The following is a 27,404-nucleotide window of genomic DNA, read 5'->3' on the forward strand; positions in this document are numbered from 1 at the left end:
ATCATTCATAAAGTACTGAAAGGCGGCAGGTGCATTGCACAACCCGAAGGGCATCACCTGATATTCGAAGAGCACAAACTTGGTGCGGAATGCAGTCTTCCATTCGTCGCCTTCTTTTATGCGCACCAGGTGATAAGCTCCTCGGAGATCTAACTTGGTGTACACACAAGCGTCTTTCACCTGGTCGATAAGCTCAGGGATCAAGGGCAGAGGATAACGATTCTTAATCGTTATTTGATTTAGGGCGCGATAGTCTATACACGTTCTAAGGTCACCTTCTTTTTTCGGCACGAAGAACAGAGCTGAAGAGACAGGAGACTTGGACGGGCGAATAAAACCATTGGCTAGGTACTGATCTAAATACTGACGCAAATGCAGGTTCTTAGGTTCCGTAAGAGCATAAATCCTACTACAAGGTAGTTGAGCATTGGGTACCAGATCAATTTGGCAATCATAAGACCGATGGGGAGGTAACGCGTTAGCCTGTTCTTTCTGAAAAACGTCTTGGAATTCTTGGTATTCTGACGGTAGCTGTACAGGGGTGGAAGTTGCTGAGGCTAGACCCATAGCTGGATTTCTTGGATAACAAGTTGGTTCACAATCAGGAAAACTTATCTTCTTTGCTCGCCAGTCAATTCTGGGATTATGTGTTTCTAACCAAGGAATTCCAAGAATTACTTGAAATTGTGGGGCCTTGATCACATCAAACACGATTGCTTCCCGATGTCCATCCTGACCCACCAGTGTCACTTCAACAGTGGAATGCATTACAGGCCCTGAGGCTATTTCGGTTCCATCTACTGTAGTAATGACATCTTGGGTTACTTTCGGGCGGAGAGGAAGCTTAATCCTGGAACACAATTCTAGGTCTATGCAATTTCCAATAGCTCCACTGTCGATGTATGCTTTAATAGCATGCAACTGCTGAGGCTGTTTTGGGTCCACGAGCACCATTGGCATGACAAAATGCGAGGTCAAAGAGTTAGTTTTCAAGCTCGGCAAGCGGACCCCTACGCTTGCCGGGCTAGGTCGTTTCCTGAATCAGGTGTCACTAATTCGTTATCAGTAGCTCCAACCACCTTCTTAAGTGGTTTAACTGGACAATTTCGAAGAAAGTGACCGGAAGTCCCGCAATACAGACAAAGTTGCATTTGCCGCCTTCTCTCTCGTTCTTTCTGCGTTAATGGTCCTTTAACACCACCGATTTGCATAGGTTCAGATACGTCGGTACTCTTGGAGTTAGCGTGGGTTTTGATCGGTGCTCGGTTTTCATACTTGAACCGATCTGCTTTTCTATTTTGAAGTCTGTGATCAAGTTGAACCACCAAGTCAATGTAGTCTGCGCAGACCTGGGGTGGGTTTACTATCTGAGCTAGAACATCCTTAAGCTCTCCGCGCAGGCCTCGATGAAACAATGTGATCCTTTTACTTTCTGGCCATCCAGTTTCCACAACCAGTCTGTTAAAGGTGGCTATGTAGGACAGAAGATCCTGATTACCTTGTCGTAAGGATAGCAGTTCGTTATCAAGGGCCTGTCCTTGAGAGTGTCGAGCGAACAATCTTTCCATGCTGGCCTGGAAGCCCTGAAAATTCTGGAGAATGGGATCTTCCTGATTTACCAATGGAATAGACCAATCGGCAGCACTGCCACTGAGGTAAGATAGTATAAAGGCTACCTTGGTCTGGTCATTAGGGAAGGCTCCGGGTCTGCATAGAAAGTGTAAACGACATTGGTTCATAAAGACGGCATATTTCTTGGGATCCCCCGCAAAACGTTCAGGCGGGGCCAAAGGCATGTGTCCAGGTAGATTAATTTGTACCGGGTTACTCAAACCCATTGATGTGGAAATGTCTCCGGAATTAGGTAAAGGAGTGTGCCCTGCCTGGGCCTGTAATAACCTTTTGGCTAGGTCATCTGTTCTTTCCTTGGATAAGATCAGTTCTCTTTTGAGAGCGTTAGTCTCCTGGCGGGCTGAGTGCACCTCTGCCCGTAATTCCCCCCAAAAGCTGGGCCAGCTGGTCAGTCTCGGAAGTCTCCATAACGCCCGGGTGGGAAATTGTGGGTAGGCTTCGCGTTCTGTAACGCTCACCTGATTCCCACGGAGGCGCAGGTCTGGCCTTGAGTGCTGATGCTTCTTCAATGGTGAAGCGCAGGACTCTGAAGAGGGACAGGAAGGGCCCTCTACTCTGGCTTCTCCGGCTTGCAGGAATATTCCCCTGTGCGTGAAAAGGGAGTATTACCTACTGATTGAGTTATGCTCAAGCCTCCCACTCTCTTCCAACCCTCCACGATACCCTTCCACGATTCCCCATGAAGTCTCACCTTAGGGTCAGGAAGGAGGAGCTCTCCATCCTGCTTCTGATGCAGGGGCGCGTTGAATCCCAGTTACTTCACTGGATTGAGGAGAGTTCTGGTAAGCTTGACTATTCAGGTAAGGCTCTGTAAAAGTTCTGCTGCAAATTCAAAAGTCCAAGCTTAATGATAATGTTCATTGTCTTTTTGCAGCAAGCGCTAATGCTTATGTCTTTTTTCCCCTTAGGGGCTGGGGTTCGGAATGCCGGAGATATGGCGCCGACCCGAAGTGAAACGTGCAGTTCCAGTTCCAGTAAATGGCAGGTTAGTTCTGGATGAGCGCTCGGGAACTGTCTTTGCATATGCTCATTCAATGTCTTTGTCTTTTTTCCCCATAGGGGCCGGGGTCCGGAAAATGCCTGGAAGCGGCAAGACCCGAAATGAAATGGGAATGACCCAACAGGTAAGTCTTATTCCCTTCCTTCTCTCACCTCTTATTCTTGTCTTTTTCTCTAGGCTCTGGGAAGTGGCTGTGTATCCGGATGATCGCTGCTGAAGATGGAGGAACCCAGGAAAGGTGAGTGAAATGCAGCGCTGCAGCGATCGTAGCGAAATGCTTTTAAAAATAATGTCTTCCCTTTCAGGATCGTCGGTGATGTCTCCGTGGTGCAGATTTAGCTGGTAAGGTCTCTTGTCTCCCTTTGCAGGTGATCCAGGATACTGACGGGCGTGGCTGAAGTCCAGATGCAGGAGCTGACACGGTGAGCGTCCAGCTGCGAGGAGCAGAACAACGCGAAGCGTGAGTTGCTGATCGGTATGGTTTAAATAGCTTTGGAAGAAGTTCCAAGTGTGTATCCTTCCTCCGATCAGGTATGTATCCTTCCCCGACCACACCCGGGTGGAAAGTAATCCCACAGGTAAAGTAGTTCCATTCAGGCCTCAAGAGGGCCTGGATGTGGCAGCATGATCTGTATCAGGTAAGTGCACATTAAAACACTTAAACACATGTCTAGCTTTATGAGCCTGGCGCCTAAGGCGCCAGGACAGGGGTCCAACATGAGCCTGGCGCCTAAGGCACCAGGACTGCGTCCAAAGGGCCCCAGCTTGGGCCCGCTGGCACTCCCCTGGGGGAAATGATGCCTGCCTCTGGGGTTGCTGGGTCGGACCTGGCTCCTTGGAGGTAGGCATCATGACACCCGGACGCGGGGTGTTAGACGAGGTAGACATCTTCACGAAGAATATACTTCACAATATGCACAGGTTCGAAGAACCGAGAAAGAACAAACTCCAAAGAGTCGAGGCGCGCCGAGATCTCCGAAGCGAACACGTTTGTGGAAAAAACAGAACTGAGGCTACGGGCGTCGTGCGTCCTACGTATAACATCCAATGACCTCGGCCTTCGGAGGAGGTCCTCGAGGGCGGCGTATCGACGTCATCAACGCAGGACGCAGAAGATTTTCCGAAGCAGCACAGCTGTGGTGATTGCATGTCATAGATATGGAATACGTCGGAGGACCCAATCCCCTCGAATAGCCAAAGCCCAGTCTTCACGCTAGTTACGGTGGGCCCTCTTCTTCGCTGAATATGACTCTGTGATCACCATTCGACCTGGGGTCAAGAATGGGAAAGCCGACGCCTTATCTCAGATGGGCATCGATGAAACAGTGTATACAACGCCAGACCCGGTACCCATCATACCAGAAGACAAACTTTTGGGTATCACAACAACCCTATCACAAGCCGAATTACAAAACGAAATTCGACAGTCAATGAGCCCGGATGCTTTCCTCGCATGGCAAACTCAAGGAGACCAATATTGCATCAAGGATCAGTTACCTTTTTTTAAGGACCTGCTATATGTACCCAAGAAGGAGTTACAACAGCATATCATTTCAGGCTATCATGATTCTCTGATCGAAGGACAACCTGGAATCGCTAAAACCTTAGCCAAGGTGAAAAAGAACTTTCGGTGGCCTACCAGGCGTAAGGACATTGTCCAGTATGTTCAGTCCTGCGGCGTCTGTGCACAAAATAAATCCCAGAAACAGAAACCATTGGGTCTCCTACAATCACTGGACATTCCTCCAGCTCCATGGCAAACTCTTTCCCTTGACTTTATCACTGATCTGCCACTGAGTCAAGGTTTTAACACCATTCTTGTAGTCGTGGATTTGTTCTCCAAGATGGCACATTTTATTCCTCTCAAGGGCCTCCCAGACGCATCCACCCTGGCAGAAGTATTTCTGGAAAACCTTGTCAAGCTACATGGTTCTCCATCAGTTCTGGTCTCCGATCGAGGCAGCCAGTTCGTATCCAATTTTTGGAGAAAATGTTGCGCAATGGCACAGATTGACATCCGGCTATCTACCAGTCACCACCCCCAAACGGACGGCCAAACCGAGAGGACCAACCAGACCCTCGATCAGTATTTACGGTGCATGCTGAACCATGAATTGAGAGATTGGAGGGACTTACTTTGGGTAGCTGAGTACGCATATAACAACTCCGTACATTCTAGCACTGGACAAACACCTTTTTTTTTTTTAAATTGTAAAAGAAAACTACAGTTCAATAAATCAATATCAAACTTTTGTTACAATTAAACCTTTTCCACATCACGTCGATGCCCCCAAGTCTTTGATCACAGTCTATTCTTCATGGTGGTGATACGTGTAGATCACTATTGGTTAAACTCTTGGTTTTTCCCATCACAAGTTGTATCGCAGAGAATCATGGCTAGGTAGTCAATTAGCCTGCATGATAGCTTGATGTTATGGCCGGCACTTACATATGACCACCAATCATTCATGTCATGGTTCCGGGGTTTGAAACTATTCAAGTGCAAGGTCCGCTGGGTAACTGTGCCCATGCATTCAAGTACCAAATGCTTGAGGGACTATTTCACCCGATTCACAGAATCGACATTTACTGTCTGCGGTGTCTTTGTTTCTTCTTATCCAGAGCATTTCTCGATTGTTTAGGGCATTTAGTCTGAATTTTAGAAACATGCTCCTGTAATATATTGAAGGACAGTCTAGTAGGTATTTCGGTGGCTTATGTAGTTTGATTTCTCCTAGTCCTGATGGAAGGCCTGTTTTCAGTTTCATGCGTTTTTCAATGTTTTGCATCCAATCCCATTCTTCTAATTTTTTTTTCGCGTGTTGCGGGCGATTGATTAGCTCGAGTCGGCTTATATTTGCGGCATCCATAATGGCTTCAAGTTTTTGTTTCCAAATTTGGATTAGTATGGATTGGGTGTCGTCGTTTCTAATCTTGAAGATTTCATATGCTGGTATTTTTTTGCTACAATACATTTTCCTAATAGTGGAGAGAGATTTCCAAATTACTGTCATGTACAGAGAGTTGAGTGCAAGTTTGTATCTCAATGCCAATATCGAGATATAGTGGGGAAGCCTCAAGGCACGTTTCCAGAAGGTACCTTCTAATCTTTGCCATAAGCGAAAGTCCAAGTTCCAACCCGCTTCCGCACCAAACACAATGGTCGGAATGACCTTCTGTAGATAGAAAGTCAATATTGGTGCAATAGTGAATTTCCCGTAGTCATGGTTGATTTTTGCTCCTTGTAGGCCTCCTTGTTCTACTGGTCAGGTCGTTGACCCATGCTGTTTCGCAGATGGAATTGTTGAACATCACACCCAAATATCTTATGGATGTTACAATATTGAGTTTGTCACTAGCGATTTGCCATATGAATTTTTTTACTGCCTTCTTGTGAGTGTGACTGATACTCATGATTTTTGTTTTGTCTGTATTTATCAGCAGCTCATTTGATTCGATGTACTCGTTCAGTCGTGTCAGAAGGCGCTGTAGGCCAATCTGTGTGTAATCAGTTAGTGCTATATCGTCTGCGTAGATGATGAATTTGATTTGGGTGTCCTTGATCCTGGGCGAAAAACATGAGTTTAACCATGCCGGTAGGTCAGCTATGAAGATCTTAAATAGTTCAGCTGCCAACGGGCAACCTTGCTTGACACCTGGTTATTACCGGTTGGCTCAACTCACCCTGTTGGTTTAATCTAATCTGTATCGAGGTGTTGGAATGGAGAGCTTTCAGTGGTTCCAGGATTGTTGATGGACATCCCCACTTTTTTAGCTTAGACCAAAGTTTCTCGCGGTTTATCGTGTCGAAAGCTTGCCTTAGGTCTATAAATGCAAAGAAGATTTTTATCTTTGCGCGCAGAGCCTCAAGTTTTAAGATGTTCAACAAGAGTAGGTTTACATCGACTCCAACCCCCTCAGTGAAACCTGTTTGTCGAATATTGTGTTTTCCTGTCTTAAAGGCCCATAAAGCAAGTTTCTTTCGAAGGAAGGAGCCATAGACTTTCCCGATTGTGTCAATGTCATGATCTCTGCTTCCAAAAGATCAGGACTTGCCTGACTCCCTTGGAAGCAGACCCATAACCCCGGTTCCGAGTGCCAGCCAGTCCCAATTGGGACCTTTTGGACCCTGTCCTGGCGCCAGTGGCACCAGGCTCATAAAGATGCCCAGTCCCAGCGCTGGAAGCGCCGGGCTCATAATGCTTGGGTGGACTTACCTGCAGCAGACCATGCTGCTTACTTACCTGCCAGTTGAACCCCTGATCCTCTTCTGTTTGGGACTACTTTCCCTGTTGGGTGGGGCAGGAGCCACTACCTAGGTTCAGAACACTGGAACTCTTCTGGAAAGCAGGAACTCTTTTCTTAGGCGTGGCTGTGGAAGGAGACACCTAAGCACTACAGGAGGCTATTTAAACCACACCCGATGGATGAATCTTGCTTTGCGTTATTCTGCATTCTCTGCAGCAGAACGCTCGTCGTGTCTTCTGCTTCTGATCCTGGGCCTAAGGGAACAAAGGCTTACCATCCTGGAATCCAGTCTTCAGCAGCACCTGTAAAGACAAAGAAAGAACAGGTTAGCACTACGGTCTTCAGTGGCAGCGCATCTCTTACCTGGTCCATCGGCTGTCACCAACGCCTCGCGCTGCATTCCGGCATCTGAAAGACAAAAGCTTACCAGCTCTTTGCACGCTCCGGAGGCCTTCGGCGCTGCATCCCGCATCTGAAAGACAAAAGAAGGTGCGTTTAAAGACATTGGGCAACTTTATTACTCACGTGCCATTACTCCTTCCCACGCCGAATCCAGTGGGTATTCCAGCACCCTTCAGCTTCTCTAAAGCTCCGAACTTGTACCTGCAAGATAAAAGGGACAGTTAGTGCGCAACGTGAAGCAGGCTACAAGCGCTTACTTACGTGCTTCCAGGCGCTTCTATTCCTCACGCGGGTTCGATCCTCAACTCTCATCAGCCCGCCATCCGCCATCGCCGGAACCCTGCAAAACAAGAGATATCATTACAAAAGACTTTTAAGACATTTGAAGTGCCCAGAACTTACCGTTCGTGCAGTTAACGACGGACAGCAGTCCTCTGAGGTCAAGAGGCCTGTACCCTTATCCAGTGAAGAAACTGGTTACGGCACCCTGCCACGAGGCAGATGGAGAGCTCGGCGTTCACTTACCTAAGGTGAGGGTGTTAACCTTTGGGGTTCTACAGGAGAAGAGAAAGGGAAGAGGAGAGAGGCAACCAATAACCCCAGTTCATTAATCCCATATTTTCTATCTGCAGACATCTTACTCTTCGAGTCAGACATACAGTGCACAGAGGTCCAGCCCAAAGAGCCAACCGTGTGTTACACATCACCTTTGAAGATACGGCATTCACCCAGTCAAGACCGGCGCCTCTGCGGGAATCAGGTGAGCATTACAGTCAAGAAGGGCGATTGGGTGATAGTTTGTCGGATCGTTCCTATCGCCCTTCTTATAGATCGGTACCACAATCGCCTTTGACTATGACTCAGGAATTTTCTTGTTTTCCGACACTATTCTGAACAGATTCCATGAACTTGGCCCAATGTACTTTGGTTTTCTTCAACATGATATTTGAAATTTGGTCAGGGCCCGATGCTCTTGAGTTTTTTAACTTCTGTATTTTTATCTGGTGGTTACTTCAATTTCTTGATCTGCCGTAAGTCTTTCCTCAAAATCCTTTTTGCTTTTGTGATGACATTGCTAACAGATGCTTATTTGAGTGCCCAATTACTCTAGAGTTTACAACTTCCGGATGGCAATCTGTCAACAAGGGAACATAATCCACGTTGTTCTCATTGGTTATGTCGGTTGTGAGTTTCCCAATTTGCGACCGGTTGATCCTCAGGCGATTTCCCGCTGCATTCGATGTGATTGTAAGTCATATTTTTCAGGAACTTCTCCCCAGTCCGTCTCCAGAACTAGGCGGAGTAGATCAAGGTCGCTTTGAGGCATTGGTATGACGTTTAGGGAATTCACTTGGTCAAAAAGATGTCAGGAAACCCAAATGTAGTCCAGTGTGTTTTGGCTATATGGGCCATGCCATGTTGGGTTACAGGGTTGGTCTCCTTTGGTTTTCCCATTGACCATGGTGCAGTTTCTTATTGCTAGGGCATCAAACCAAAGCTTTCCTCTCAGTTCGACCTCATCAGGTTTTTTCAACGTGTTTGTTTTTGTAGTTTTATCAAATTTGTACCAACTACAATTTAGATCACCACATACCATGATGGTTAAGTTGTTGTATTTCAGTGATGCCTCGTCAATTAAGGTCGTCACTGTTCCGATGAAACTATTTGATGAGATCTTAGCGGGATTCCAATATCCATTTATTAGGAGAAGGTATTGTTTCGCCAGCGTTGTTGTAGCAGTTATTTGTACCAAAGTGCCTTGAACAAAAGGATTTGGGTTTCGGGATTCAAGCAGCGTCAACCAGTTTTGGATCTTCAATAAGGTGACTAACCCAGAAAACGGACGACCAGTTGCGTTTTTCCCAGCAGGATTTAGGAATGTAATTAAGCTGTCTCGATTTGGTAACTCGCGTAGCAAAGTTTCCTGTAGACATACGGCGAGGATGTTATCCATAGGCACCTCGAAGTAGTTAAATAGGTGGATGAATCCTCGAGTGTTCCAGGTTAGCACAATTTGGTCCGCGTTGTTCTTCTTCAATCATTGTTATTGATAATTACCTTTTTGGAATTGGTTTCCGGGCCTAGTTCGACCGGGAGAACCACATGTCTTGTTTCCATTGTATTTTGCGGCAGAATAAGCTAAAGATTTCCGCAGAGTAGCACGTTGAATGTCTAATCCTTCCGTTTTTTCATGAGCGTTGTTTATCTTGTTGCAATTCGTGTTGGGGTTCCAGCGTTAGATCGAAACCAAAAATGAGTAGGTCTTCTGTAGCTCGTAATAGCATGTTTTTCACCGCTGAAGAGCCAATGTGTACTAGTACTTGGTCAGAAGTTAACTCAGTTGGGTATTCAACGATTTTTATGTCGTCTAACGATATTGTCCGTAGCACTGGAATGCATGCAAACAGTTTCATGACATTTTCTCTATTTAAGTTGACCTCGTTGTCGTCAGATTGAGTGTTTTGAAGTCGCAGTTTCCAAAATCGGTTGTTAGAGGTTTGATTTTTGCCTAAGTGCACCCTGGATGTATAACGGGTTTTTGAGTTTTTGATTAGACGTTAATTTTGGATTAAGCTTGGATGCATGTAGTGATATTGGTCTCTCGGTCGATCTAGCCGCTTCTTTTTGTGGGCCAGACCTGGTTGGTTTTTTCCCGGCCAGTGTTTTATGTTGTTTCCACGTTTCGGCAGATGATTTCGTTCGAGATCTCAAACTTTCTTTGGGATGGGCTATATTTTTGGCTCATCTAGGTCGTCACCTTCTGCTGAGTATGTGGAGAGATCACATAGATCTATTGTCAAGGCATTCACAGAACTGTCTCTACTCAGCTCTTCGGAGTCGAGACGCTGACGTTTTGTGGATTGTTTGTTAGGCACATAGTCCTGTCCTTTATCTAGATCTTGGTCAAGCATGTCATTTGACGTCTGCTTGGTTGTTGCCATTGTGCGGTCAAACAATCCTGGTTTTGTTGGCGTTGTGAGGTTCCTTATACATTCTTTCACGTTGGGATGTTTTGACTGTGTTTGTCTTTTTTATTTTCTTGAAATAGTGGATTGTTTCCTTTCCCTGCCATTCTGACAGATTTTTCTGTCATGGAAATGGTTTTAGATGACCCAGTAAATATGTTGAATAAGCTCTTTATGATATTGGAAGGCATTGTAGATGACGTGTTCTTGCGATTAATTGTTGAGGCCGGTAGCATGTGTGCCTCTGCTGTCAGTAAAGACTTACCAGCATCAATTTGCAAGAGGGTATTTGCATTTGTAGTGTCTTCAATGGTTTGTTGATGGTTTGTTTCTGGTATCTTGACATCAGTTTTATCAGCATAATGAGGATGCAACCTTGCTTGAGACTCAGGTTTTTTAATAGGCGCTGGCAGCGATTGAGTGTCGTGGGGGGGCATCGCCAGTGGCCGTAAGCTTTCAGCTATTGAGGACGTGGTTGCCAAACAAGGACCCTGAGCCTTTAGGATCTTGTTTCCGCTTTGTGAAAGGGTCAGTTTTGGCAGATTGTCTCGCGTCGAAAGGGAGTCGTGCTTCTGGATTTTCTTGTCTACCTCTCCAGAGTGGTGACGCATCCATTTGACAGCTTCCAGCACTTTCGATTAGGTTGACGTTTTGGCAATGATGTCTTGCAGCCAAATCGCACAACCGTTCCTGCCAACGAGTAGACAGGTCTGCCTGTGATTCAAGTTGTTTTTGTAGGAAGCTTGTAAAAGATTCAAGTTTTTCCATTTTGTTTGTTAGATTTATAAGCATCGCTCCTTGATCACTTATTGTCCCATTCAAGGATTCGTACAGTTTGGTGAAGGGTAGTAGGACAATTGAGGAAGCAGCTACAACGTTATTGTGCAATTGGGTTAGGGTATCAACAGATAGGATCACTTGTTGCACCGATGAGTTGGTTCCATTGGATGATTGTTGTGAGTGTTCCATATCAGACCGATCGTCTTGAAGTGAAGAATTTGGGACTTTTTCAACATTTTTTCGGTTAGAGCTGTTAGGGTTTTTGGTGCATGGAGTACTGACGTTTGTTGGTGCTGACACTGAATCGTCGAAGGTTCACTGATTTAGTTTTAATTTTAATTCGATGATTCGCTGGAGGCGGCGGGCTCTTGCAATAGAGCTTGAGTCCTTGCTTGCCAACTTAGATGTTGGGCTAAATAGACCTTGGTCTGGGACCACAGGATCGCTGCCCGATTTGGTAAGGTTGTTTTCCCCTGAATCTTCGGGGGCTTGGCATGCATATGCGCTTTGGTTTTCACTTTCCTTTCTCTGAATGGTTTTTTCGTATCTCCATGTTTCCATAAGTTGGATTTCCTGCGAGGTTACTTCGAGTTACAGGCGAGTTGTTCCCATTACATGGTTTTTGGACATCATTATGTGTTTTGTCAGCTTGTTCCCTGGGTGCAGCCAGCACTATGTTCTTGTTGTTTTTGATGCTAGATTTAGTTCCTGTTGTGCCTTTGCATTTGAAGACCGTGTCTCAATTGTGATTGGTTGTCGTGCCGGCAGAGATGATTGTACAGGTATAACGGGGGCATTTTTGCTTAATATTTGTGCAGACTGATTTTCATTTTCGCCAAAAGTGCTTTTTTGCATAGCACCTTCCGCCTGCTCTTGGTCTTTATTAAAAGGTGTTTCTTGGTCCACGATCGGGACGTTGGCAGCATTAATTAGCTCAGCATCGGTGACCTCGATACCAGAAAAGGGAAGCTTGAGAAACGGGTCGCCAAGATCACTATTCGTTTTCATGGACACCTTTGTTTGTGCATTAGATAGATTGAACAAATAAGATGGCGCTCACTGGATGGTGTGTTTAAGCGACGGAGGTAGTATTGTTGCCTGAATCTTCGCAGTTTCGGGTATATTTGTGCTTGTTTCCTTCTGAACTGCACTTACTTCAATAGCCATTTGTTGATGATCTTGTAAGGTGAGAGTACTATTGTTTGGAGGGTGATCATAGGAGTGGCTGTCCATGCAATTATTTTTGTCTGAATTCGCCAGGAGGAGCGATGGACATAAACCATTGTCACATACAACAGGTAAATCCTTTGACAAGTGTGTAATATTCAGTGCAGTGGTAGATATTTCCTGCAGATGTATAGCAGAGTGTGCAGAAGCAGGCCAGGGTGCACTTTTGCTTACCTTGCCGCCCCCATCCGAAGGGGCTTTTAGGGCGGTCCATGGGTTTGCCATTCTGCGGTAGAGTAGCGTCTTCCTCCGTGTCTGCGGACTTCCACGGATCGCGTCACGTACCCACTAGCACTTTTTTTAATCGAGCGGTGGCACAGCTCCGCAAAGAGCGTTGCGGTCGGCAGAAGGCAGAACAGCAGCAAACAGACAAACAGCAGGAGTCTCAGCAGTCGCCCTTAACGCGGTCGGGCTTCACGCCGCAAGGGTTGCTGGGCTCCTGTTTTATATCTGCACTTCCTGGATGGGTGGAGCTCGCAAAGTGGGCGGGGCTTCAACCCGCGTTGCAGCGGTTCACTCACTCGCGATCAGCCGCCCTCACACAGAGCGAGGGTCGCGAGGGGAACAAGCTGGATGAATGAGTGAAAGAAAGTTTTCCAAGGGGGATAGACCAGCAGCAGCAACAGCCAAACAGCAGGAGTCTCAGCAGTCGCCCTTAACGTGGCCGGGCTTCACGCCGCAAGGGTTGCTGGGCTCCTGTTTTATATCCGCACTTCCTGGATGGGAGGAGCTCGCCAAGTGGGCGGGGCTTCAACCCGAGTTGCAGCGGTTCTCTCGCTCGCGTTCAGTCGCCCTCACACAGAGCGAGGGGCGTGAGGGGAACAAGCTGGATGAATGAGTGAAAGAAAGTTTTCCAAGGGGGATAGACCAGCAGCAGCAACCGCCAAACAGCGGGAGTCTCAGCAGTCGCCCTTAACGCGGCTGGGCTTCACCTTTTTACACCCTGTATGGTAGACATCCACGTACCTCAGAACTCGACCTTGCTGCCAACTTGGAAATGCCTGCAGTAAAGACTCTTCACACAACCATCACTCTGGCATTTAGAAAGGCGAAGGAACATCTCATTCATGCCAAAGAAAAACAAAAGCACTTCGCCGACCAGCATTGGAAAAAGGCCCCAGACTATCAAGTGGGCGACCAGGTTTGGTTAGCCGCCAAATATCTACCCATCAAAGGGACCCGGACCTTCCATCCTCGATTTTTGGGACCCTATACCATCAAGGCAATTATCAACCCGGCAGCCGTCAAATTGGACTTACCACCTAATCTACAAATCCATTCGGAATTTCATGTATCCCTCTTAAAACCAATGTAACCTGGTACACGAGTCAAGACACCACCTCAACCCATACTAATTGACGGAGAACCAGAATTCGAAGTCAAAGGTATCCTGGACTCAAAATACTTTAAAGCCAATTTATATTATCTTGTCGACTGGAAGGGATTTGGGCCTCAAGATAGGTCCTGGGAACCCAGTAAGAACATCCATGCACCACGTCTAATCAAGTAGTTTCACCAGAACTTCCTGACTAAACCTGGACCAGGCAGGAGACACACCATGGGAGGGGCGGTGCAGTCACAACCCTCAGCCCTGATCCCCACTGGAAAGCCCATTGGCCAGGTGGAATCAGGACTCGGATCGCTTATAAGGCCTGTTATCCACTTCTCAGGCCCTCTTGGGGCCAGGCTCATAAACAAAGATAAACATGGGTGTGGTGGCCTAGGGACTACTTTACCTGGACTACTTTACAGTGGCTATTTAAACCACACCCTAACAAGACAACACGCTTCGCGTTACTTTGCTACTAGCAACGTGACGCTCACAGTGTCCATCTTTCTCACGAGCCTGACGAATTCCGGACCTGCAGAAAACAAAGAACATCGTTAGCAGCAGAATCTAACCTGCAATCTCCATCCTTCACTGCTCGCAGCTCCTGGGCAGCTCCGTTTGAAGAGTTTGCCGCCCGGATCGAAGAACCTGAAAAAAGGGAGAAAGACATTATTAAAGGAGGTAAAAGAGACATTACAACCACAAAGCGCTTAGAGACTTACCTGGCTGGCTGATTTTCGACCGGCATAGCTCCGGAACTCCTCTGCGCTGGGAGTACACCATGACCTATGAAAGAGAGAAAAGCGTAGGTCAGTGAGGATAAGACATCGCTGCGCAAAGCGCCTCCTTACCGCATCATAGCGCTATTGTGCGCCATCATCTACCGGTGAGAACCAGCCTACCCAGTTCTCCAAGCTGATACTCCGCGCACCTAAGGGAGATAAAAAGAGAAATTTTAGAACAGAGAAAAGGCATGCAAGAATAACAACACCATCAATCGCAATAAGACCTACCTGAAAGACACTACAAGGGCCGCAGTCAGTGAAGTAACTGGACCGCCCGCGCCCACAAAAGACAACGCGCCCCTACCCAGAGAGCAGGACGGAGAGCTCACCAATTCCGACAGCCAGGTGAGAAGAGAACCCGGAGGGGCTGAAAACACAAGGGAGGTGGGGAAAAACTTACCTTGATCGTCCAGTCCTAATATAGTCTTCATTTCCAGGCGGAATCCCATCGACATCGAAAACCACACCAGGGAGTCATAAAGAAGGGCACAAATGACCAACTGGCTGGGTGGCGTCCCCGTGGATACCAGGTGAGCGTAACATTGCCTCTTACATTGCTATATTAGGTGTGCTTGTCAATGCGGTCTCTGTTCGTTTATTCTCCAACTCCTTTTGTTTCTTTAAAAGTTCAGCCTTATCCATTTGTCTTTTGACTTCTCTTGGTGTGGAGCTTCTCATCGTTGGTTGTCCAAACCTCTCCCATTCTTTGGAATGTGGTTCTGCAGATACTGACACTAGACCAGGTGTATGTGCACTCGTCGTTTGTGTGTGGGTGTTTTTCATTAACCCCCTCTCATGTTTGCTTTGCCGACTCCATCTCTGGCTTTTCAACTTACTTGTTACCAAAAGTGTGCGTGTGTGTCATTGCTAATCACATCCATCTCAAGATCAATTATTCCTCTGTCAGACCTTCTAGGGACTGGAATGACTATGTAAGGTACGGGCACCTTCGTGGGTTTATGCGTACATCATTAGGTGGGTGCACTGGAATCGTAACGCTTTGTGCACCAATAAGAAATGCAGTTCGAATCGTCAGTGACAGTAATATGATAATAAACACTATGCATGTGTAAATGATGCATCTGTAAGTTATTTTACAGCACTTATTCCTGTGCCTATATGGAACAAACTACTTACCTGTAACTGTTGTTCTCCAGCATAGGTCTGGCATGGATTCACATGCTCATGAATATTCCCCGTCGTCAGGCCGGGAATCCTCGGTAAAGAAAAAAATCAGTATCAGTTTAATTTCTGATCCATCTTTCTCAGTGGTAACCAATCACTGGTCTCTGGGTCATACTGCCCACAGCCAATGACTACCCTCTCCCTAAGCCCCGCCTCTGGCAGCCATCTTCAGATTTGGTAGCACGCAAAGTGGCAGTAAGGCCAAGTGAAGAGCAGCAGAGGGGTAGGAGGGAGGGTTCGCATGTGAATTCATGCCAGACCCATGCTGGAGAACAACAGTTACAGGTAAGTAACTTGTTCCTTCTCCAGCATGGGGTCTGGCATGGATTCACATGCTCATGAATATAAGAGTACATAGCAGTACACACATGCACAACTAGCAGGAGGTGGCAAAGGCTCAACATTAAGCATTACATCAAAAACTCAACATTAAGCAATTCTTACCTCCTCACCAGGCTCACCTTAGGCGAACAGGTTCCACAGCACCGCTTGGCCGACCCTGGACTCCTCTCTGGAATCCTGGTCGACGCAGTAGAATCTCGTGAAGGTGTGCGTCAACCTCCACATAGCAGCCCTGCAGATGTCCAGCAGGGGCACACCAGACAAGAACGCCGTGGTAGCAGCGATAGCTCTGGTCGAATGGGCTCTCGGACGGCCAGGCAACTGTCGGTTTGCCAACCGATGACAGTGCATGATGCATCCGGAGAGCCATCTGGAAATGGAAGCCTTCGAGAGAGCCTTCCCTTGATTCACAGGTCCAAAGTTCACAAATCGCTCCGATGTCTTCCGAAAACTCTTTGTGCGGTCCACATAGAACTTCAGCGCTCTAGCCACATCCAGCTAGTGCAAAGTCCTCTCGGCCGGTGACGAAGGCGACGGGAAGAAAACAGGTAGCACCAAGGGCTCGTTGAGGTGGAAGTCCGACGGCACCTTAGGCATAAAAGAGGGGTGCGCCCTCAGCACCACCCTCGTGTCGTGAAAAGTCAAGTATGGAGGCTTGCAGGAAAGGGCCTGGATCTCTCCCACTCGTCGTGCGGAGTTGATGGCCACAAGAAACGCAGTCTTCCAGGACAGGAACTTCAACGGTGCCGAATGCAGGGGCTCGAATGGCACCCCCATGAGCCTGGTCAGCACCACGTTGAGCTCCCACGCAGGGGCCTTCACCGGCGGAAACCATCGGAACAGTCCCTTCATAAATTCCTTCACCAGGCGATGGGACCACAAGGACACCCGTCCCGTGGTTCTGGTGTATCGGGAGATCGCAGCCAGATGTATCTTGATGGAGGCGTGGGCCAGTGCAGCCTTGGCCAGCAACAGTAGGTACGGCAGCACTTGAGGGGCCGTAATCCGTAGAGGGTTAATCTTCTGTGCACGGCACCAGACAGAGAACCTCTTCCACTTATGTCCGTAGCACTTGAGAGTTGAGGACGCCCTGGCCTTTGCAAGGACCTCTCTGCAGTCAGCCGGGATATCATACCCTCCAAACTCTAGTGCTGCAGGAGCCAGGCCTGCAAGTTCAGCGACTCCGGGTCGTGATGAAGTATGGCGCCTCCTTCTCTGGAGAGAAGATCCGCGTCCGTCGGCAGCTTGACTGGTGGGGATGCTGACAAGTCCAGAAGGTCCGGGAACCAGATCTGCCTCGGGCACGCCGGTGCGACGAGGATCATCCTGCACCGGGACCTCTTGAGCTGGTTGACGAGTCAGAGCAGCAACGGCAACGGAGGGAACGCATACAGGAACAGGCCGTCCCAGGGGAACGAGAAAGCATCGCCCATGCTCCTCGGCTGGGGAAACCTGCTGGCGAACCTCTGGTACTTGGAGTTCGTCGCCGTCGCAAACAGGTCGATCTGCGGTTTTCCCCCATCGTCGGAAGAGTCAATCCATTTGATCCTGACATAGTTCCCACTCGTGGCACGAGCGCAGCTCCCTGCTGAGTGAGTCGGCGATGGTGTTCTTTATCCCTGCCAGATGAAAGGGCACCAGAAACATCACTTGGGCGACGGCCCAATGCCACAGATCCTGGGCTTCCTTGGAGAGGGCTGGGGATCTGGTTCCTCCCTGCTTCCGGATGTAGAACATTGTGGTGGTGTTGTCGGTGAAGATTCTCACCACCTTGCCCTTGAGGGACGGGAGAAAGGACCTGAGGGCCCAGAACACTGCACAGAGCTCCAGGATGTTGATGTGGAGTGTCTTCTCGTCCGGGAGCCAAAGGCCTCTCGCGTGAAGTTCTCTGGTGTGCGCTCCCCACCCTTCCAGGGAGGCATCTGTCGTCACCGTTATCTGGTGGGATGTGGTCTGAAAGTCTGTTCCTGCCGTCAGATGAGCGCGGGTGCCCCACCACCAGATCGCTCGTCGGAAGGTCTCATTGAGCGGGATCCTGTCCTCGAAGCTGCCCGTCGCTTGGATCCAGCGGGCGTCGAGGAACTCTTGCAGAGGGCGCATCCGAAGCCTACACAGGCGCACAAGATATATGCAGGAGGACATCATCCCGAGGAGGGACTTGATGGACCTCACCCTGGCCACATCTGTGGCCAGCAGATGCTGCACCTTGCCCAGGATGGCCTTCGTCCTTTCCAGACGTGCCACTGTGTCGAGGTTGGCTCCCAGAAACAGTGCGACTTGCGACGGGACCAGGTGGGATTTGGGAAAGTTGATGGAGAATCCCATGTCCGTGAGCAGCTGGACGGTCTGCGCTGTGTGATCTATGGCGAGCTCCCTTGTCCTTGCTCGGATGAGCCAGTCGTCCAGGTAGGGGTAGACGTGGATCCCCTGCAGGCGCAGCCGCGCCGCCACCGGTGCGAGGCACTTGGTGAACACCCTGGGTGCCGACTTCAATCCGAACAAGTGGGCCTTGAACTGTTAGTGCCGTCCTTGGACCACGAACCTGAGGAACTTTCGGTGTCCTTTTAGAATGGGGATGTGGAAGTACGCATCCGCCAAATCCAACGACGACAGGAAATCGCCCTCCTCCAACTGTCCCAGCACGTGCTGGAAGGTGACCATCCGGAACTTCGGTGCCTTGATGTACTTGTTCAGTCGTCGCAGGTCCAGGATGGGGTGCCATCCTCCTGTCTTCTTTTTTACGAGGAAGTACCTTGAGTATACTCCGGAGCCCCGGAGCCTCTAAGGGACGAGCTCGATGGCACCTTTTTTGAGCATCGCCCTTACCTCCAATAGCAGTTGAGGGACGTGACTTTCCTTCCTGGCCACGGGTGGAATGCGGAGGCACTTCTTTAGAAATTCGAGGGCGTGCCCCTGGGCCAGGGCGTCCAGCACCCAACGGTCGGTGGAGATGGACTCCCACACGCTGACGAACTTCGCCAGCCGGCCTCCCACTGGGGTGCTTCGGTGGGGGCCCGACACCGCTTTCGGTTCAGTCTTGCTTGGAGGATGCCTTGCCCTCCCTGGCGACGACGGCGGGGTCCACCCGACTTTCCTCATCCTCTATATACTGTGACGAGGAGCGGGCCGCTTGGCGGTACGTAGAGGAGCCACCGCTGAATCCCTTGGAGGCACCCTGCTTGCCTCCAGTGCTCCGAAAGGACGGCCTTTGTTGCCGGAGAATGCCTAGGGCCTTAGCTGTCTCTGTGTCCGCCTTGATGGCTTGGAGGGACTCATCCACTGTTTTCCCAAACAGATTGTTCCCGTTGAACTGCATGTCCAAAACCTTGGCTTGTACGTCCTGGTGGAAATCTGTCGCCTTGAGCCACCCCCGTCTAAGGCAAACGCCGTTGCCTAGCTGGCGGAAACCGGTGTCGGCAATGACCCGTTGCCACCGTAATGGCGTGGTCCGATGCCACTTCGCCTTCTTGCAAGATCTCCAGGGTCTCGGCCCTCTTGTCACCCGGTAGGAAGTCCAACAGCGGGGCGATCTTGTACCATAACTCCCTGTCGTAGCGGGCCACGATCTTGAGGGCGTTGGCCTCCTTAATCATTGTTGCCACTGACGAGATAACTCGTCGTCCCATTGCGTCCAGCTTCTTTCCTTCGCCGTTCGACGGGGAAGTTGACGTTGAGGCCGATGCCCCCCCCCCGCTTTCTTCTTTGCCGCCGCTGAGACGACCGAGTCAGGGGTCAGTTGTGCCCTAAGGCACAAAGGGGCCGCGTCGGGGAAGATCCCTCTTGGCAGGCGTCATAGACAGGTTCTTGAGAAGGGTGAGACCCTCGTCTCAGATGTCATCAAGTAGAGGCACGGCGAGGACTGTCTTCCTCTTGGCCTCGCGCCATTGGTAAAGGAAACCTTCCTTCTTCTCTTCGGGGCAGAGCTGAAAAAGCTTGGATGCTCTGGCGATCATTGCATGGAAAGATCCGAACTCGTCGGGCGGGGAGGCCCGGGCTGGGGGCGATGGGAGCGCCATCCTGTCACTGCTGTCGTCGGTACCCGTCGTAGCCATGTCCGTTCCCGTGTCATCCCCAGGGACGGGGGACGTGGGTAAAGGCTGAGCAGGCCGCGAGGGCTGAGAAGGCGGGGCTGGATGGATCCGTATTCTCTTGTTCGGGGGGCTTCCCGCCGGGCCTGCCGCCGGCTCCTCCGTCGAGCCTGGTTCCGGATCCTCCGTCGGTGGTAAGAGCAATCTCGTCCTTATCTCTGAACATAAGGATTGTATCGCCAACAAAATGGCTGCCGAGTTATCCTGCGGCTCCGGAAGCGACGGGTGACTAGGACCCTCGCCGGTGCCGCCGTCAGTCTCGTTGTCACCTTCGTCAGGATCCCTCCCGTGCGGACAGGCCTCTTCGACTCCCTCGTCTAGGCCCTCTAAGACTTCTACCAGCTCCTCCTCGGATGCTGTGTCTGTGTCCACAATGGCCACCGCCCCCCCCCTCTTTTTCCACCGGGGTTTTCACGATGGGTCTGAAAGAGGCTTCCCTCTGCGGAGGCAGGGAGACTCTGGGCCCGAGGTCGCCTCCACTGGTGTAGCCTCCCCAGGCTGTGCCAGGGCCGCCGCTACTTCCTCGATAGAAGCCTTGGCCGGGTGAATCAAGGCCTTCACCACCTTGGGCGTGTTTGAGGCCTTCACCTTGGGGTGGGAGTGGGTGTCACTGTCTCGCTCCCCCTCGGCTGAATCCTTCGAGATCGACCGGGGCCGCTCCAGAAGCTTACCCGGGTTCTCGGATTTCCTCTTCCCCGAACCAGAGCGGTGGCTCGTGGTTGATGGTGCCGGGGAAGGCACGCCCTGCCTGGCAGCCGAAGAGCCCAACCGTTCGGTGCTCCCGGTGCCAGCGGACTCGCGGTGCTTTGCCTTCTGTTGGGCCCCCGTCACTGGGGCGCCCTCACAGGACTTAGAAGACCGCTCGGACTTATTCTTCTTCTTCTCACCTGACGGGCTCTTTCCTTCCAACCAGTTGGAGAGACAAAGGTGTCGGTCCCAGATGGTCCTTTCCGACATGTTCCTGCAAAACGCACAGTCCTTCTCCACGTGCGTTTTGCCCTCATGAAGGCAGTAGAGACATTTCGAGTGCTTGTCCTCGAACACATTCTACAGCTGGCATCCAGGGCAAACCCTGAACAGCTTTCCGGGCGTCGAGCTTCCTTTCTCCTGGGCCATGTACGGGTAGGCCGCAGAAACTTCTGGAATCCTCTAAGAAGCGTAACTCGACGAAATCTTCAGCCTTGAGGGACGTAGAAAAATCCGACACGGATCCCCGTTAATCGGATGTAGAGACGGTGGAGCTTGAGGCTCTATTTGACCGAAAAATGAGAAATTCTCTTTGAAAAAGCGCGAATACGCCGCAAAAGCTCTAGAGCTAAACACGAGGACTCCCAACACTTGAGCGTGCAGTAAAAATCTGAAGACCGCTGCCAGAGGCGGGGCTTAGGGAGAGGGCAGTCATTGGCTGGGGGCAGTATGACCCAGAGACCAGTGATTGGTTACTACTGAGAAAGACAGATCAGAAACAAAACTGATACTGATTTTTTCTTTACCGAGGATTCCCGGCCTGACGACGGGGAATATTCATGAGCATGTGAATCCATGCCAGACCCCGTGCTGGAGGGAGGACAAGATTACTATTTTGGCTGCCCATTTCAATCATCTAAAGAAAAAAATAAACTAACTCTTCAATACATTCTAGATAGTAATTCTACTCATCTCTGCTTGTAGGTTACAGATACTGGACCGATTATTCTCTTTGCCTGAACAATAGATTGTCTCTTGTCTCTGGAAACAGTTCTCTTTTTCATATACGAAAATGTCAAATAATGTAATAAGGTCAGCAAGTCTTTAATGTGCGTGTTCAAAATAAACAAGCTCCCAATCAATGCCTCTCATCTGTTTCACTCCAGAAGACATGTTGTTTCTTTGTCAGCATAAACAGGAGTGAAGTCTCTGGCAACACTTTCGCGATCTGTCCCTCAACGGAAAGTTTACAATCTTCTCCGGTAATTCGGATGATGATTAGAAAGTTCGAACTGTATTACAATACCATGCAGGAGCATGCTCATCTGTGTAGAGTTCGCTGGATCTCTGATGAAAGTGAGGACATCAACACTGCCAGGTCTCCCCCACAAGCCCTGGAAAATCCTCAATTAGGGGAAAAAACACATTGCTTGCTAGTCTGCTATCTTCTGGTGACAGGGACATTTGTCTGGTCTTCCCTGTACTCCAGAAGCAAACGAAACTGCTCGGCAATCACGATGAGCAGCCTCCTTCTTGTCTTCGTTTTCAGGATCTTGAAGAAAGTCAGTGATGTTAGTGAGCCTTCCCACTAAAGACGAGTATGATCTCAATACTGATTTGAAATGGATCAAAACGTCCTTAGTGATGTCACTACTGTGACACACCATAAGTGAGTCCAAATAAGGCTTCTGTGTTAAAAGAGTCAGGATACTGTATTTTCTTCCAATTTATGTGTCCTCAATCAAAATTTGGCATATCCTTTTCTTATCAAGGCTTCAGTGTGCCCAAGTCCAAAGTTCAAAGTCAACAGACTATGTTGTGGCTTATATGTTTAATTTTCTTCTTCACCCTGCAACTAGGATGCACAGAGTGTCCGTGTTTATGACCTTATCCCCTTTTTTGCTCAGAGGAAATGTCCGAAATAAAGCTGCAACTTTGCAAAAAAGTTCTTTGTCTTTGCTTTTGATGGTCATGCGCCCTCCTTTCCAGTCATGGATCTCGTTTGCACGTGCTGTGGTTCTTCCCCGTTGTCTGTAGTCTCTACGCGTTGGAGTGAGGGCAGAGGGTCTTCTCCGATGTATGGCTTGATGTCACCCAAAAAGATCCAAGCTCTTCTTCCCTGTAACTTGACTGACCGTTGAACCTTGGCTCGTCCCACTTTTTTCTTGTGCGATTTCACACCAGGACCGTGTCCCCAGGGAACAATTGTGGTACATGATGGCAGATGCGTGCGTGACGGTGACCGTGCCTTCAGCTTGAATGCCATATGCATGGAGTGAGACAAGGTTAAAAACATTGGCTAATTCTAACAGTTAACTTGACTAGACACGTTGGCTACACTACAAATCCCTTGGGTTGATTCAGAGGCTAGATGTTACAGGTGAGAAGTGCAGTACATAGGCCAAACTACACAATTCTTCTACATGCTGTACATATTGGCTAATCTATACAATTCCGTATAGTGTAACATAATGGCTATTTCACAACAGTAAAGGACTGTTAAATATAGACCGCAAGTAAAAAGGGAAGACATCCTGATATTTTAATGTGGATTTGTTATTTTCAAGTTTACCACACCAGTAGGGCTGGATACCGATTTTTCTTTTGTTGGCCTTGTGGAAACACCTGGCAGTGTTTATTGTCTTGTTTGTCTGTACAAAACCCAAAGATCAAGAACTCCCATACTCGGTTTGGAGTGGTCTGTTATCCCCAAACCACAACACAAAGCTTTATAAACATTAGTGCTACAAAACATGCAGGAGACAGTGGGGAACAACGTTTTTAATGTTGTGGCATATATTGAGTAGACCAAGTAAGAATTCTCTACCAGAGGGGTCATGAGCTAAGACTCATCAGGAAATCTCATGAGTAACAGCAGGAATGTATAAAATTACCAGAGCCATCTCCAGGCACAGCTAGTTAAGGTGTGGGAAGAAGAGGAGGGACCAGTAACCAAATTTGAGAAGACCTTCGTTTGTAGAAAAATAATCATAAGTGGAGAGTCTATGGTTTTATATTTGGTATGTGGCATAATAGGCAGTACATGTGCCAGGCGGTTCCCATCTGCGGGAAGCACCTGCTAAATAAAATGTGTACCCTAGCGGCAAGGGAAAGTGAACATAACAGATGGTTCACATTCTCTGAGCTGTTCATGCAAATAACTCTCCTGATGGGTTCTGGTCATGAATGTTAATTCCCAAATCGGTGAAAAAAATGGAAACTTTTTCTACAAAGTTATTTCTGATTATCTATCCCCATGCTGGACAATACAGCATGTTCTGCTTCCAGACTTCAGTATTGTTTTACGACAAGGCACAGCCATGTGGTCACTATGACAGTAGGACAGGTCAGAGACTCTGTGTAGTATACGCAATAGCTGTATTGTGGTGTGGGGGCTTCGCAGCTGATGGCACACTGTTTGTCCAGTTGTGTGAACTGTGGGCTTTCCACTGCTTTACATAAAATATTCCATAGGGTGGCACACTATATAGTGCACTTGGGTGGACTCCCAGGGGGCACTTACAGTACCACCTTAGGTTGCTTTTGTTCTAGTTTTCCTTGTCACACAGAACATCTAGAAGACCATCTGATACACCCCCACCAACAACAAGGGGCGGAGGTTGTTGCAGTTCATGCAGCCGATTTAAGACTGACATATCACCTCATCCCAGCATCCCACAATGCATTCACTACTCATCACTCATCCCATAAAGAGTTGGCCACTATCAAATCTCATTGCCATCATGCATCGTTACCTGAGTCTGCAAGAGTGAGAGTGTGACCTGGTATGTATCCATAGAAACAGCAGCTGGAGATTGCTGGGTGACTGACACGGAAAATGTCACTGCTTGAGCACTAAGCTGGCAAAGCAGCACCTACCAGTTGAGACAAAAAAGACCAACAAGTTACAACACCATACCCAAAACATTCCATAGACAACAAAAACGTGCTTGGTTGGGTGAGACCAACACCTTAAAGCACTCCTGCAACATTTCACCATGAAACATCCCACATCAAATAGAGGAGAGACTGGCATACCACAGATACACAGAAAAACACTGCAAATCAAAGGAAGGAGAGGTGGGAAATGAGTAACATCTTACACTACCCCATGTGACGATCCTCCAGATGATGTCACTTCTCCCTAGAGGTGAGTCCCTTTTCAGAGGCTTGGTGGTAACAAGTGGGAGGATCTCATGGGGAGGAACACCCCCCCCTTCCTGGGGACAAGGACCCTTTATCTCCCAATCCCACAGGGTAATGAAGGGAAGGCATGGTATCAAAAGTATGACACTGGCACAATGGATACAATTTGTAAAACCTTTATTGAAAATGTTGGGGTTGGAGAAACTCATTTTGCCTTATAACTAAGATGGGAGTAGTCTCGACCATCAACCATCAAGCTTTACAACCTAACCCTCCAAGCCAAATCGATAAGGTTGCACCATGGAGCATGCGCAAAGCAAAACCCCAAGCGCACCTTAACGCCTCGTATACCCCAGACCTCAAAACCTTACATAGCTCTAAGAGAACAGCAGAAACCAACTGGAATAAATCACCCACTGAATCAAATAAAAACATCTTCACTAGCACTTCTAAAAAAATACAAAGAAGCTATCCTTCAAACGAAGAGTTCCACTTACAATGACAGAATCACCAAAGCCAACTCCGGCACCAATGAGCTGTTTACCATTTTACGTGAACTCGAGTCTCCAGTCTCCCCAACCCCAAGAATCTGGCCATAAAGACACTGCCTGGTGCACAGACAAACAAAATGCTCTCCTTGGAGAAATTGCCATGCTCCAATCAGAAATTGAACTAAAAAAGCTGATGCCATACAATGGATACAATTATTTGTTACCAACAGAACTATGAGGGTCTTCTCACCCTCAGCAGCAACACCCCCAGCCCCAGTTTCATGTGGAGTGCTGCAAGGATCTTGCATATCACCCACACTTTACAATATTTTCACAAAACCACTCTTTGACCTCCTCCATGACATGGGTGTCACACCCAAATCCTCATATCGCCAACTGGCTCCTACGACCTTGACTCTAAATACCTAAATCAAATTTACCCAACAATCTTGGCATGGATGGCCCAACACGGCCTCTGCCGCAATGATAAAACAGTTTCTCCTCATCGGCTCACAACACCAACTCAATAAACTTGATGATACCCTCAAATCCTTTACCATAGATGGCAACACCATTAAAGTATCTAAGGAAGAAAAACCCTGGGCATTTATCTTCATTCTGCCCTCACGCTAACAAGACAAGTCAGCGCCACCGCTACTGCGGCGGCCTACATATCTAAGCTCATCAACGCCTGCAGACCCTTCCTGTCTTCAGTCGGTTGTATTACACTAGCTAGAGCTTGCATCCTATCCAGAAAGGACTATTGAAATGTCCTCTATATCGCTAACAACCAACCTAAAACAACTTGAATTGATCCAAAATAATCCCATAAGGGCAGCATTTAACGTCCTTAATAAATAAATAAGTAAAATTGCATCAGCGAAGCAAGACGCTCTGCCCACTGGCTGCCAGTACGGGACCGTATCCTTTTCAATTCCCTCTCTCTGACATACAAATGCATGTCGGAATCAGCCCCTAAATACCTCTCAAACAAATTTGCAATTAACAAACCTAACAGACCTATGCAGTGTGCTTGCACACATCTACTCACCATTCCCAAATACAAACTTCAAAAAGCAGGCGGCAATAGCTTTCCAGTGTTAGCTGCCAAACTTTGGAATGCTCTACCTTCATCTCTGAGATCTGAAGCATCCTTCCGGACCTTCCGAAAAAATCTGAAAACCCTTCAAGTTTCTCAAGAGCATCCCAATTAACCCAACTTCACATCAGCGACCAGTAACTACCAGCCACATCACTGCTCTACTCTTACTGACCACCCATTATGACTACCGACACCTCTCTGTGCACCCAACCCATAATATTAAACTATGTATAACTTGTACGCTAAGTCATCCCTAAACGTATTATGTTTTTGCTACTTCAACTGCTATTGATATCATGTATGTACTGTTTTTAAGAATATTAGCGCCCAGATGCCTCAGGATTAGGAGTGCTCTACAAATGCCAAAATAAATAAACGAAAACAAAACAGTCCTAGTGGAGTCCATCAAATCATAAATGGCCTATGCGGACACAACCTAACGCCTGCCCCATCTCTTGTACAAAAAGTGTAAAAAGGAGAAATGTATGCAAAGGAAAAATCAGTGTTCAAAAGAATAAAGTAGTTGAACCAGCTCTTCTCCTCACGTTAAACCTCACGGAGTAAGGCTGTCCTTGTAGGCAGCAGGACACACTTTGGGTTGGTTTCCAACACTCTAAGCAGTTCCAAACCGTGGATCGAGGCCTGCCTGGCCTTCCACGTTAAAGTCTTTATTGACTTTCAAAATTGTATTCCAACGTAAAGTTCACAAAGGTCCCACTCTGCTGGGCTCAGACCTTACAGCACACAGTTCACGTAGGTCCCCCTCTGTCGGGCTCAGACCCATCACGTCACAGTTCAACACAAACTTGCAAGGGGCTTCCTTCCCCAAGCTTATTACCCTTCGGGTCTTGCTCAAATCAGGCTCTGACCCCTTTCGAATGTTGAAGACTTTCAAATGTGCGCGGCTCTCTTTACAGACCACTGCAGGACCACATTGACTCAAAGTTCATGTTTACTGTTGCTTAATTCACTTTTGTCATTTGTTCACTTTTT

The 27,404-nt window shown here is 48.4% G+C and overlaps 1 protein-coding gene across 2 annotated transcripts in view; it reads right to left on the minus strand.

Moving 5' to 3' along the window:
* Nucleotides 1-27,404, minus strand: part of C2CD2L (C2CD2 like) — a 533,517-nt gene that overhangs the window by 337,508 nt on the left and 168,605 nt on the right. Inside the window, exon 3 of one of the 2 annotated variants that reach the window (XM_069614380.1) lies at nucleotides 24,428-24,547. The exons of the other annotated variant lie outside the window; for it this stretch is intronic. Within the exon in view, the coding sequence (XP_069470481.1) occupies nucleotides 24,428-24,547 (120 nt within the window). The remainder of the gene's footprint in view (nucleotides 1-24,427; nucleotides 24,548-27,404) is intronic. 2 annotated transcript variants of the gene reach the window in all.

Source organism: Ambystoma mexicanum, chromosome 9 (genome assembly GCF_040938575.1).
Source record: "Ambystoma mexicanum isolate Mex_15411 chromosome 9, UKY_AmexF1_1, whole genome shotgun sequence".
NCBI classification, from domain to species: domain Eukaryota; kingdom Metazoa; phylum Chordata; class Amphibia; order Caudata; family Ambystomatidae; genus Ambystoma; species Ambystoma mexicanum.